Genomic DNA, 13,885 nt, shown 5'->3' with positions numbered 1-13,885 from the left:
CAACTGGCCAGTGTGCTAGGTGGATAGTTTTCTGACATTGTTTACATGTTGCTCTTCTGGCCAAATATCCCACTGTATTTGAGTCTCTTAAGTCCAGCACACCTATCACCCAGCTCCAGTCCTTTCGTGTGGCACCTACCTCCAAAGTCCCTATACCTTAACCCCCAAAGCATCACATACAAATCCTGAAGACGGTGACTGCATTGTCTCTGAATGTCCCAGGTCACACTACCTTTGCCCGTCTCATGCATCAGCCTCCCTCTGTGTGGCCAAAGAGCTCACAACCTGTTGCCCTCTCCTGACTCCCCCAGGAAGAATCTATTCCCACAAGCATCATTCTCGTGGCAGAGGAAAGGACTCGATAATGTGCATCTGGATCAGATTATTTATCAAGAGTTATACTTTAGATATCTCAACCATGAAAACCGAAATCCAGGCAAAATGCAAGGCCCTGGAAATTTTGATTTTAAGGCTTGATAGTTTATGCCTTCTCCCTCATTCTAGTCCCATGTATTTCAGAGGCTAACACAGAAATCATAGCTCGCTTGATGAAAAAAAATCAAGTAAGCCACATAATCTAAGATAGCCACAGTTTATAACCTACAAGGGACAGTCAGGGAATAAGATGCTTCTATGACACTGTGATGCTGAGCCCTGCCCAAGCTGAGTCTGAGAATGACTGGCAGGCTCTTTTGATTCCCAGCAAATGACTGAGTCTGTGACGCCTTGGTATCCACACGGACAGATGTGGGTACACGTGCATATCTGTGTCTGTCTATATGTGTATGCATATATGTTAAAAGGGGACTTTCCATCAGAACCTGCCACTCGACTTTGATTTAAACTGATGGTGTCCTAACACAACCACACCATGAATGTGCACAGAAGCTAATTCACTGAGTATATCTAAGAGGACCGCGGAGACATCTTCAGAACCATGGTCAGCTCCTCTGCCCTCTGTGCCCTCCCCCGTCCCATCCCCATTGAAAGCCTGTCAATCACAAGCAATGCTCACTTATACCACCTGTGGTAATTTCCTGCGAAGTCACAGGCTAACCCAAGGCCCCACCTAAACCAAGAGGAGGCAGTCCGCTTTGTGTGTCCTTGCTTCCAGGGAGGTACCTTGCTTTCAGAAGTGAGTTCCCATTATTTCAGTGATGGTAGATAGGACTTTCAATGGCTCATAAAAGGATCTGAAACTTATCCGTAACTCTGCTGCTCTGCACAGGTGTTTTTGGGGACTACCAGCCCTGCTCCAACCTCCCTAGAAACAGCTAGCTAACCAGAGAGCTCTTGACAGTAGCAGATGCCAGCCAAATTCATGCAAGGCCTGCATCTCCTGGCTTCCTTCTCTAGTCGTTACCTTCCATTCCTAGGAGCCACTCTAAACGCAAAAGCAGGAGAACATACTTCTGGGGGATATAGCATAGGACCTGCATGCCCAGCCCTATTTGTAAGCACATTGCAGTGCTGTGGGTAGGAGAGGCAGGGAGAACATCTTAGCTGTCCCGTCATGGCTACAGGAGGCACGGCTGCCATGTTTCCAGCCTGGACATGTATAAAATGAGAGCAGAGGAGTAAGAAAGTCTCCTCTTGAGAAGTTCAGAGCTCAGCCCTTTGACGTCAGTGACCTCCTGCGTGTGCTTCCTGCTTTGGGCCTTTTAAAAATCCCCCCCTTTTTTTTTTTTTTGAGAGCTGACAATGGCTCAGTAAGTTCACCATGAGGCATACTAGTCTAGTTATCTGCTTTTCTAGTTTCATCATTATGATAAACAGAAATGTCACATTTGGCTATGCCAAAAAATCCCTGCCTGTCTTTCTCGAGACTATTCATGATGTTTGTAAACAGCACTTTTGTTGGAAATGATGTAAAAAAAAAAAATCTTTTTAAATACCATGCTTTGTTTGTAAAAGGTGATCCTTGGGCTCTGGGACAGTCATTGATAATTATGAACTTGAGAAAACCATTGCTTTCTCTATGAAAAGATGTTTGAGACGGTTTCTTCCCTATCTGAATGACAACTGAGATTCTTTTCAGTCATTGTATGGATGACTTCTCTATATTGCTAATTTGAAACATTATTTTAAAAGAATCATCTGCAAAGTGGAGAGTTTAATACGAAGGTATCTCTTCATACCTTTGTTGTATAAATTAATCCTGGTTTTTGAAAGATTTGTTTGTTTGGTTTTTTTAAGTTATGTGAATGTGTATCTGTGTATTCGCACATGAGTGTAGTACCCACAGAGGCCAGAAGAGAGCATCAGATCCCATGGAGCTGGAGTTAGCAGAAGGTTGTGATTCACCATGTGGGTGCTATGATCTGAACTCCGGGTCCTCTACGAGAGCAGCAAGCGCTCTCGACCATCAAGCCATCTCTCCAGCTTGTTTTTTATTTGTTTGAATTAATACACTGCATTGAGCACAGAGGACTTATATCCGTACTGTGGTATTGGAGCCTCTCTTCCCTCAGAACCGTACCCCCAGGAGATTCACAAATAACTAACAAGCAGACAACAAAAACATGTTTGTGACAGAACTTTTCTCTAAATCTATTTAACTTCATGTGGGGAAAAAAAAAAACCCTCTCCTGGGTCTCCAGTTAGACCCCTGTTCCCAAGATAGATGAGAAATACCAACGTCAAGAAGGAGGGACAAAACACTGTCCTCGGCAACAAAGTTAAAAAGTGTGATATCCTGTATGGAGACCCCGTATGGCAAGACACAATGAGCTCCAGGGAATAAACTCGTAGGAACATCAAACAAGCTCTTCTTTAAGTGCTTCCGAAACAACCCCTCCCCCTCAAAAAAATGTAAGGTCAAAAGAACAGGTGCAAGTCCAGATGTGTATAAAAATAATAAGCCTCACTCCTGACAGCTAAGGAAGCTACATTCACTCATCTTCCACCACGGAGATTTGAACTCAGGCCACGCGCAATGAGTGTCCACTGTGCTTTAAAAGGGCTAGAAATAGAAGAAGAAAAAAAATCACCATCCGGAACACTCCTAATGACACACGGCCATTGGTCACGAGGTGACTAACAGTGTCTGTGGGGTCGTGTCTACCGCCAGGCTGCTGCCTCTGAATGACTCCCATCCCCAGGAGCCAGTGTGACAGACATTGCCCAGCTTGAGCCCGAGCTACCCAGGCTGCCAATACCCACTTAAAGAGGGATCCCTCCAGACCCCAACTCTGACACTTTGTTAAGTCACCCCCTATTGCTGATCAGACCCACTGTTCCATCGCTCAGAAAACAGAAGGCATAAAGGTGAATACAAACTTAAGAAAGGACTTTACATCTGGTCCTGTAGTCTTTCCATGTAGTCTCTGAAGTCCTGCGAGTCCCCCAGCCCCATATCCTGGCAGACCCACTTGATGCTGTCATCACTGTCAAACAGGATGGAGTTGGTATATGGGCCCCCATCCTCGGGGAGGATGGTGGTGTAGGAAGTAAACTTGACTCTCTTCCTCTTTGGGCCGGAGGAACCCATAGGTTCATTTTTCAGCTCTTTTTCATACACATAGTCAGGGGGTCTAAGCAACTGACTATGAAAAGTCTTCTGGGAGCTGCCATTCAGCAGGAAGTTCCTCTCCTCAAATTGCAGACCCCTGTCGATCATGGTTGTGCACTCCTCTGAGGGGAGAGTGATGTCCACAGGGTTCTCCAGGAGCTCTACCTCATTCCCGAGCCACACCCAGTCATGAGAATGGGGGATGTTGCCTTGCTCGCTCACCGCGAACCTTTTGTGCCTATACTTCCAAGCAAAGGCCACGCAGTTGATCAGGAAAACCAAGATGGCCAGGCAGAAGACGCAGAGCAGGGCGTACATTCCGATCTCCAAATCCGTTAACCCCCTGGAGGTCATCGTGAGGTCACCAGGGTTACTGGATTCCGGTAACTTCCCTTGGGTGGGAAAGCTGGTGAAGGCATCTGCTCCCCCTTTGAGGAGTTTTCCTCCCATGGGAGACTGTGGGGTTGTGCTCTTGTTGGTCCTGTCCTCGTGGCCAACCGGTGTGCCATGTTGGAACCACTCCTGGGCTGCTCGATCCTGGCTCCCCTCGCGCTCTATGGAATTGCTGAGGTGGCCTTTGTACTCCCGGTTTATGCCCCCGATGTCATTGCTGCCTCCTTGCTGCTCATGCAGTCCAGGTTCAAATCTGACCTTGATGTTTCCTTTGCCCACAGCGAGGGTGCTCTTCCTCTTGTTCTTCTGACAAGACTCGCTGATGGACATTTCCAGCTTGATCAGGGGCCCTTGTCCTTCACCCTCGGCAACCACAATTGGCCATCTGGTCTGAAGGTTTGGCTGCACGGACACCACCATCTCATCCAATGAGGAAACGGTCATCGAGAAATCCTTGGGATCATAAATGTCTAAAGGTGTCACAGAGCCATCGCTGAACAAAATCCAGGAACTGACTATGGCTTCCTAAGGAAAACAAAACCAGAGAACAGGGTTACAACTGGGTTCCTTCAAACTTACAAACACGACCTCCTCTGGGCGTTCCTGGCGTCTTCAGATAGAAGTCACTTTCCAGATGTGATGGTCTTAGCTCTTGTTATGCCTTGGCCTTGTATCATTAACATACTAGTGCCCCACTGATGTGAGGTGCCAGGAATGCACATCAGTGAATACATTAAAGTACAAATCAATTTGTTGCATGCCTTCCCACAGAGGGTGTCTTTGACCTTTGTGGAGACACTCAGATGTGGGTGATTCATCTGAATCAATTTCAGATAATAACTACTAGGTTACTGTTCAAGACGAGGCCACTTTGAACACCCGTTTACCAGGAAGTTGGTGCTGACACAGCAAGAACCTGTGGAGGAAGCTCCTGGGGGAAGTTCTTGGTAAATGAGGTGGTGTGGGGCTGGCTCACTTGAATGGCACCACGTTCCTGTCTCTTTATAAAATTTTGTGTATGTTTTAGGATACAGGGGAGCTTTAGAGTTGACAATCTCTGCCATCAACAGGACAATCAGGTACCAACTGGCCATTCTTGTCCACGTAGCTGAAATGAAGTCTCTGAGCTTCAAAAAGGTGCTTTGTCTGTTTGGCAGAAATGAGAACAGGGCATCCTTCAACCATGGTCTAGCATCGATCCTGTACCACACCTAGCACAGATCAACCCATGGGAAAGCATAGGGCATGGGAAGATGTAGCTAAGCCCTGGGTGCTTTTCTCAGAGACAAAGAGAAACTGGATTAGAAGCAAGAAGGAAGTCCAAGAGCTTCCAGGTCCGGCTAGGGAACTCTGCTGGCCTCCTGTGCAACGAGTCATAACGGAGGATAGAAATGACGTCATGCACAGAACACAGGCCCCTGGGAGTCTCACCTGCTGTGGGGCTTGGAGAATATCCTGAGCAGCCACTGTGGCGACGATGGCCCTCTTGTCTGCCCTGTGAGGCTGTAGGGAAAGGGACAGGCCAGCCACCAGTTGTACACCCAGCTCTGTGATGGTGACTCGGTCATCCAGGACAATAACTGTCTTCTCTGCAAGGATGGAGTCGGAGAGAGGCGAGAGGACCTGAAAAGCAAGGGAAACGCTTGTGACTTTGTCCCACGGGGCCACCTTTAACTCTTGAGCGGACAGGCCATCGGGGACCTGACCCATATTCTGGCAAAGGAATACAGTGGCAAGTGTTTAGGTGGGTCTGTGGTCATTTACATCATTTTCTTATACTATATGATCATAACTAGAATGTATTCTAAGGGAAAAGTGGGGCGCAGGTTAGGAGTCCTCCCTGAAGTTTTCTACCTTAGTGATGGAAGAAGTGGAGATTTTTCAACAACCATTCAGCAGTTTCTGAACATGGGTCAGTGGCACAGTCTCTGATGAAGTGGTGCTCAGCCCTGTTCTTTGTGTACATCACTGACAGACACCCATAATCACTGTACAGGTGACTGGGTCATCACTGGATAAACCAATTGAAGTGGCATTTCCTAAATAGCTAGCTATCTCTCCTAGTAAACCAACTGGTATACAGCTGGGGGTTAAGGGCTAAATCTCATAGATCATGCCTGGTAGGTAGAGTTATCTCTAGAATATTCCCCCCCAAAGACATCCTGCTCTCACTCACTCCTGGCATGTCGTGGGGGGTGGGATGGGGGGGATGAAAGCTCATTCCGTGACTCTTCAATGTCACACAACACAGCTGCCTGGAACCCAGACAGGGCTGCATCACAAAGGGCACCTAGGATGGTCACCAGAGCTCGGTCAAGCCCACCTGGCGTTCCCGCCAACAGAGGCACCACTTCGGAAATGAGTGCCACGTAAGAGGTAAATCTGTGATGTCCGTGAGGTGGAAACAGAAGACAAATGCAGACTATAACACACTCTGGCCAAGTTAATAGTCAAAGAATTAACTTTGGAAGCACAAAAGAAAACATGGTTTAATGATGACAGATAGCATTTTTGGATTGGTTTAAAAATTCTGCATAATTATCCTACCACAATTTAGCATAAAAGGTTGTGGTTAGGAAGTCATAGAGACCATTCAACCATGGGTCTTTATCTCTTATGAAACATATAGTTTTACATTTCATTTAGTCTACTATTCTGGGTGTAGCATGGGTTAATGGCTATTCCGCCAGGCTGGAGGTGGGTGTAGCTTTTAGGATGTTTACTGCTATCGACTCTGCTGTGTAAAACGTAAAGTACTGTGGGACAGCAAGATGGCTCGGTGGGTCAAGGCGCTTGCTATGCAAGCCTCGTGACCTGAGTTTGAACCTCAGAACCCACAGAAACGCGGAACAGAAGAATCAACTCCACAAAGGTGTCCCCTGGCCTCCAAATACCCACACCCTGTAGCACATGCCGTCACATACATACAATCTTTTTTTAAAAAAATGTTAAAAGCTCTCATTTAGAATAAACTGATTTCTGGTAGTGTATATTTAATTTAGCTTTCTCTGGCAAAGGAGATCTTTTTTTTTTTCTATACTCTAAAATGCAAAAGAATTTTTAAAACTGTCTAAGTAAGCTTTTGATAATTCCATACAACGTGCGTCTTGATCTCATCCACCCCTTCCCCATACTCCCAAACCCACCCCCTTCCCCACCTCACCCAATCTTGTGTACTCTTTATTGTTTATTTTAAATCAAATTTAATTTGTGATGGCCATATATTACTTGGTAAATCATCGCCACTGAAGTTGACCTACCAGTGGCCATATGCTTAGAGAAAATCGACACCTCAACCCTTGCTAGTTATCAGTACCAACAGCCCCTTGGCTAGGAGCTATTGCCCTAGCCCACCCGTTCCATGCTGCAATTTTGTCTGGCTTAAGCTTGCTCAGGTCTGTGCTGTGTCACAACCACTGAGGTCATATGTACATCTGTCCTGCTGCGTCTGGAAAATACTGTTTCTTTGTTGCCCGTGTTCTCTGAGTTTTGAGCTGTAAAACTGGTGAATAGATTCCTGCACACAGGCTGAACGTGTGTAAAATGATACATGCTGATTGTGCTATGGATGCATAGCATACATATACAGAGCTGTAAGGCATTGGTTAACTGGAGAAATCACTGAGGGGGGTAGGTAGAAAGTGGCAAAGTTCCCCCCATACCCACCTCACCCAGCAATACCTGAACAGTGGTGATGCCCGGCTCCCGTCCTGCCAGGATCCTGCCATCCTGTAACTGGGCAATTTTTGGCTCCTCCACCTTCACAAACTCGGTTACCAGGTCAGTGATGTCAAACTGCCAATCAGGGCCCAGCATGTAGGTCAGCTGACCCAGGTCAGGCGACTCAGATACAAACTGAGTGAGGACACGCACCAGGGCATGCTGGTACTGCAGGGTACACCCTCGCCCCTTCTTCTCCTCATCCTCCTCGTCATCACTCTCCCGGGTGGGCCTGGAGCGCCAAGGAAGCAAAAATGGATTAAGGTTCCTCATTGATGGGGAAGCATTGACTGCCCTCGACTTGCCTGATGGTCAGAGAAAATGCAGTGGCTTATTTCCTGTTAGGCATCCATTGGTCATTCATCCATTCATGCATCTCTCTCCCTATTCCCCCTCCCCTCCTTCCATTTTCTACTGACCCCTAATTGTCAACAGCACCCCCTCGAAAAAAAATCCTCTCTGTCTCCTCCATTCTAGAACCTTCCTTTTGAATAGAACTTCCCCATGACCTCCCAGGGGAGAATTTTGCTGGCTGCTGGCTTCTCTGTGGACGGAGACCATGTCAGAGAGGGCAAAGCAGCATCCACAACAACTCCTACAAGAAGTTAGACCATAGCACATTATCCCAGAGTGCCTGCTGGCATCCCTGTGCATTGAGTTAGACTACCTTGAGCTCTGGCCCCTGTGACAGACAGACACCGCAGTGGCCACACACACTTAACTCACTGAACCTTTGAAGAACATAGAAGCTGAGGTTTTACTCTTGTTCCAATCTTACTGATGAGGAACACAAGATGGGAGAGTAGAGGCCCCTCAATCAAGGCCACATAACTGGTCATCTGCAGAGGCAAGGCCAAGCCCGTGCTAATTGCCCCACCTAGTAGTGTTCTCTTCCCTTCTGTGTCCATTCCATCCTTTCTCACGGTTGCCATGGGCAAACCAAGCTTCCCAGAATTCACCAAGTGGCCCAGCAGCCCAGGGCTAACTACAGATCTGAGCCCCAAGTGTCTTTGATTTCTGAATTGGCTGTCTCCCCTCAGGTCTGAGAACAAAGTAGGAAGACATAGAAAAACTCTACAGAGCAGCCATAGGGAAATGTCGGTTTCCCAAAGAGAAGGCGAGTTATCTTCGTTGATGAGGGGAAAAAAATGCTTTTGGGGACGAAAGGATATAGCATTTAAAAATCAGAGTGGCACGCTCGCTATGACTGAACGTAAAATGTCCCTGCACAGGTTTGCGTGTCAGGGTACTTGGGTTCTCAGCAGCTTTGGAGAGGTTGTGAAACCTTTGGGCCCCCTGAATTTAGCTGGAAGAGTGGGGTTCCAAGATTTGGGGTTTCCAGAACAACCTTGCTTTTCATCCTTACTGCTTCCTGATTTCCTTTGATGTGAATAAGCACCTCCTGTGCCCAGGGCCGCACCTTCCTCATCATGAATGAAGATCAACCCCTCCTCACCCAGGCTGCTTTCGCCACGTATGCGGTTGCAGCAACAAGAAAAGTAGCTTAATAAGTGATAAGAACCTCTTCTCTTTTTCTTTCTAGCCCTTCAGAATACATCACAGAAACAGTATCTGTCTGGTACATCCTGAGTGTCCCCGGCGATTTCCACACGCCTCCCTTCGAGAAGAAACCCACACACAGCCCCCCCCCCCAAACAACATCGGCAGCATTCAATCACACACGTCCACGCTCTTTACACTGAATTTATTTTACAACAGAGGATGCTGGTTGGTCATCTGTGCAAGTAATCCGAAATTTCCCCTTAACCAAATGGGAGTGGCTCTCTTAAATGCACCAGAGTCACGCGCCATGACGGCTTCTGACCATCATCAGTGTGAGCCTCTGGGGTGTTTAAGATCCCCACCCCACCCCCCTTGCCTTTAAATCTCAGAAATGTCACAGTGAGGTGCCAGCACACAGATTCTAAGGTTTGCCTCTGAATGCTTGCATTTTATCAAGTTTGGTTCGCTGTCATCACACGCTTCCAACCCACCCCCACTTATACTGCCCGCTCTGCTCCATAGATTCTAGTTCCAGGAACTTCAGACATCTTGTCACTGTCCCACAAATCCCTGGTGATCTGCCCAGCTGATTTTCTGTATTAGTCAGGCTGAGTCTTATCGTCCATCCCTGACTTCATTGGCCTGATTCTGCCATCCTTCTTGTGCTGTTGAGACTATCCGATGGGGGTTTTCTCCAGTTACTTCTCCTTGCTGATATGACCTACGTTCTCAATGGTGTTGAGACTACTTAAGGTTCCATAGCAAATATCTCCGTCAAGATTAACAGGTGATTTCAACATTACAATCCACGTGTCTTAGATATCATGATTTGAAAAAACACAGAGACGGCTAGGAATCCACTTCTGTTAACTCCGTTCTAGTGTGGCACACAGGCTCTGGTTTCAGTGGGGTTTGGAGGTTAGAGGTCATCAGTTGTGTTAAAGGCTCAGCAGTGCTCCCCTGACATCATGGCTCCCATTCTATCCATGACGCTTTGTCTCTAAAGGTAATGTCTATCTCCTTATTCAAGGGAATGGGTGGAAGATGTCAGCCCCTCGGACAGCATCGGTTCACTGTGCTCACATTTCATGTTTCAGAGGAACCTGGAGTCTAGCCCTGGACCTTTGTGGTATCCTGAGCCTGTGTTTCAGAGCGTGTCTGAGTTTTCCCGTTGCTCAGCATCTGGGAAAGCTGATTGTTTCAACACCACTGGGTACCTGTTCCCACCAGTTTAACAGCCATTCATCTCCCTTTTTTCTCTCCTTCAGCATTTAACTGTAAAAAGCCAGGCACACACACTCAACACTTTGCCTGGGAAATCACAGCTTCACAGCCAGTTTCCTTTGCTTTCCATGTAACTGTGGGTCACAGCACACTAGCGTTCTGGAGCAGTCAAATGAGAATCCATGTTCCCCACGCCCTCTGAACATTTTCCAAGTGCACTCTTGTCCAGGAAAACTGCTATTTCCACCTAGGCAATGGGAGCGTCCCAGCAACATCTCATGCCATCGGGCTCATTGTCAACACCATCGCTACCCAGGAGTCTACAGAGTCTGCCAAAGGCCACTATGTTCCTCCAGAGACTTCCACCCTCCGCCTACTGTCTACTTGCAAAGACTGCCTCCATGGAGTGTTACAGCTGTACTCCAACAGTGGGTAACAATATCTGGGTTACTTTCTTCCTTTGTGGTGTAACAAATGTCTACAAACCTCACAGTTTAAAAAAAAAAAATCATTTGCTCGCTTGCGTTTCTATGAGTCATGGTACCACAAGGCTCCAATGAGAAGAAGTTCTGCATCAAGACTCTGAAGCTGAATGAAGTCAAGATGTCAGCCGGACTCTCACCTGAAGTTGTTGAGGCAGAATCCACCTCTAGACAGTCAGGATGGTACCAACAGTTAGACTGAGTGCCACTGGCCTGTGTTCATCATGAAGAGGCTCATGGATCGTAAAGGCTCTACCCACTTTCCATGGCACATGGTTCAAGCCATCTTCAAAGCCAGCATCACCCTGCCAAGTGGTCCTCGCCCTTCTGCCACTAGCTGAAGGGGATGCTCTGCTTTCAAGGGTCTCATCTGATGCGTCTGGCCCTCCTCAATCATCTCTACAGCCTAAGATAGATTGCTTTGGCTGTAATTGCATCTGTGAAGTCTCCTTGGCCCAGTGCCAGGTTAGTGCTTGATTCATTTCTGTTGCTGTGATAAAATAATATCCCAAAAGGAAGCAATTTAGGGAGGAGAGAGTTAATCTTATCTCACAGTTCCAGCGGGATATCATTTATCATGGTGAGGAAGGCCTGACAGCACATGTAATAATAATAATAATAATAATAATAATGATAATAATAATAATAATAATGTCTGCTCAGATTATACACATACTCAGGAAGCAAAGAGTAAGAGCAGGAAGTGGGGTGCACTCTCAAAGCCCTCCCCCCTCCAGTAATATACTTCCTCTATCAAAGCTCTTCCTCCTAGAGGTTCTATAGCCTCCTCCCAAACAGCACCACCTACTGGGGACCTGGTGAAGAAATGTTTGAGCCTGTGGGGGACATTTCCGCTACACCTGAATAAGCAGCAGATGGGGGGGATCCTGGAGAAAAGTTTGACTTTGGGACCTCCCCCTGCAGAACACATCACTTCATTGGAGTCTGGGGACCTCTTGTAATACTATTGTTTCCAATTAATAGTTGAAGGAACTGGAGAATACGTAGGCGATGTCATGAGGTCACATGGCTGTACATGGCAGAAACCTAGGTTGAAATTCAGGCAGTCTCATTTTCAACCATGCGGTGCTCACCACAGGACACCTCACTCCATGGCTGAGAGTCCAGAAGGAGAGAATGACTGAGGAGGTAGTGGGCAGTAGTGGATAGACAGCAGGAAGCAGTTACGTTCTGAAGTCCAAGCTATATGCAGGTGCTTCTTAGATCTCACCTCACCTTCCTGCGTCCTAGAGTCTGGTCTATGAGGCTGCCTGTATCACCGCTGTTATTGTTAATATTGTCTTCGATGTAATTTTCTCATGTCCAACTGTTAGTAATCATCCAAGTCAGATCCATAGGAACCCAAGTCCAGAACACCGCCATGCACTGCTGGAAGCCAAACCCAGACCATGGCCATACACTTCAGACATCGATTCCTGGGAACCAACTTGCCTCCCACAGACACCTGAGCCTCTCACCCACGGACAGGGCTCCTGTTTCTCACCTCCTGTTGGATGCCACCGGGATCCTCCAGCCCTTGATCTGGCTCAGCTCCGTATCAGAGATCTCAATCTGCAGCGGCAGGCGGGGCACCCAGACGGTGATCTCCACCTGGGAAGTGAAGTGCTGGTGGGTGAAGTTGACAATCGTGCCCACTTTGCTCTTCATCTCCTTCCCGTTCACAAAGATAGAATCACAGGTGTTGGAGACCTTGGGGAGGGGGGAGGCAAGAACACGAGACACATCAGCAAGAGACACGCACATCTTGACATCTGTAAAAGTTCATGAACCACGACAGCTCTGATTTATAAGGCACCAGGAGAACAGGACAGGTACAAAGAGTAATTTGTAGGCACTAATTAATGACAAATAGCTGATAGATAGACTGCAGGAAAGCCGTTTTGTGTTACACAATACTGACAAGTTAAACCATAAACATAATTTAATGGAGTTGCGTAACCTCAGCCGCCTTTTGGGAGGGCTACTGTTTTCTTTATCTTACCTTCTCTTCTGTGCTCAACCCACCACTAATCAAGCCCCAGGTGAATCTTATCCCACTCTGGTGCCACATTTGAAGACGCATAAAAGGTTTTAATGTTTCTAAGAAAAGGCTTTGTTCCAGCCCGTAAAGCAGAGCATCCAAAAGAAATTCAAGAGGGCTCTGCACTAGATTAAAATCCTGGTAAGCTAAGTGCTCATGGGACGCTGTGGAAACACAGATGGGATTAATCCTGCAAATGGTGAGATGCAGATTCGAAACTGGAGAGAAAAAGGCATCCCCTCACAGTAGTCTCTGGCCCAGCACTTGGGGGTGCTTTAGCTCACCCCCTGCCGTGGGGTCCTGCCAAACACATCAGCTTCCTGCTTCACTTCTCATCTCCTGGGCGAGCAAATAAAATGCTGTGGTCTTGTTCTCCATCGTGAAGGTGTCTTTGTGTAAAGCTCAAGGGAAGGGATGAGGGATGAAGGCTGGGAACCAGTAGAAAGCACAAAACATGGGGAACCTGTGACTTCATTTTAGAGATGGGAAGACTGAAGCTGTGACGTGGCATGGTTGACTGGAAGTGCATACTACTTGTGTGTGTGTATTGTGTGTCTGTGTGTGTGTGCACATATATGTAGAGACTAGAGGTCAACTTGAAGTGTCATTTTTCAGGTGCCATTCACCTTTGGCAAGGCTGTCTAGCCCGTGAGCCCCTGGGGGCTTCCTGTCTCTGCCTCCCCAGAGTTTGGAGCACAAGTGTATAGCACACACCTGGCTTTCTGCATGGGTGATGAGGACTGAGCTCAGGTCCTTGTGCTTATGGGGTAAGCATTTGCTGACTCAGCCATCTCCCAACCCCGATTTTCAAATTACTAATCTGTCAAAGGAATGGTATCTAGAATAAACAGGATCTTAAAAATTCATCTGTCGAGGGCTGGTGAGATTGCTCAGCGGGTAAGAGCACCCAATTGCTCTTCCAAAGGTGCAGAGTTCAAATCCCAGCAACCACATGGTGGCTCACAACCATCCTTAACAAGATCTGACTCCCTCTTCTGGAGTGTCTGAAGA

General features: G+C 47.2%; 1 protein-coding gene across 1 annotated transcript in view; it reads right to left on the bottom strand.

Moving 5' to 3' along the window:
* Positions 1-2,245: 2,245 nt before the first annotated feature.
* The window catches only part of Tmem132b (transmembrane protein 132B), a 252,724-nt gene continuing 241,084 nt past the window's right edge, over positions 2,246-13,885 (bottom strand). The window contains exons 6-9 of the mRNA XM_029533848.1: positions 12,338-12,543; positions 7,586-7,856; positions 5,336-5,527; positions 2,246-4,429 (exon numbers count right to left, since the gene is read on the bottom strand). Coding sequence (XP_029389708.1) covers positions 3,293-4,429; positions 5,336-5,527; positions 7,586-7,856; positions 12,338-12,543 — 1,806 coding nt within the window. The 3' untranslated portion in view covers positions 2,246-3,292. The remainder of the gene's footprint in view (positions 4,430-5,335; positions 5,528-7,585; positions 7,857-12,337; positions 12,544-13,885) is intronic.

Source organism: Mus pahari, chromosome 23 (assembly GCF_900095145.1).
Source record: "Mus pahari chromosome 23, PAHARI_EIJ_v1.1, whole genome shotgun sequence".
NCBI classification, from domain to species: domain Eukaryota; kingdom Metazoa; phylum Chordata; class Mammalia; order Rodentia; family Muridae; genus Mus; species Mus pahari.
The sequence above is the reverse complement of the archived record's forward strand: the minus strand, read 5'-3'. Positions and strand labels throughout refer to the sequence as shown.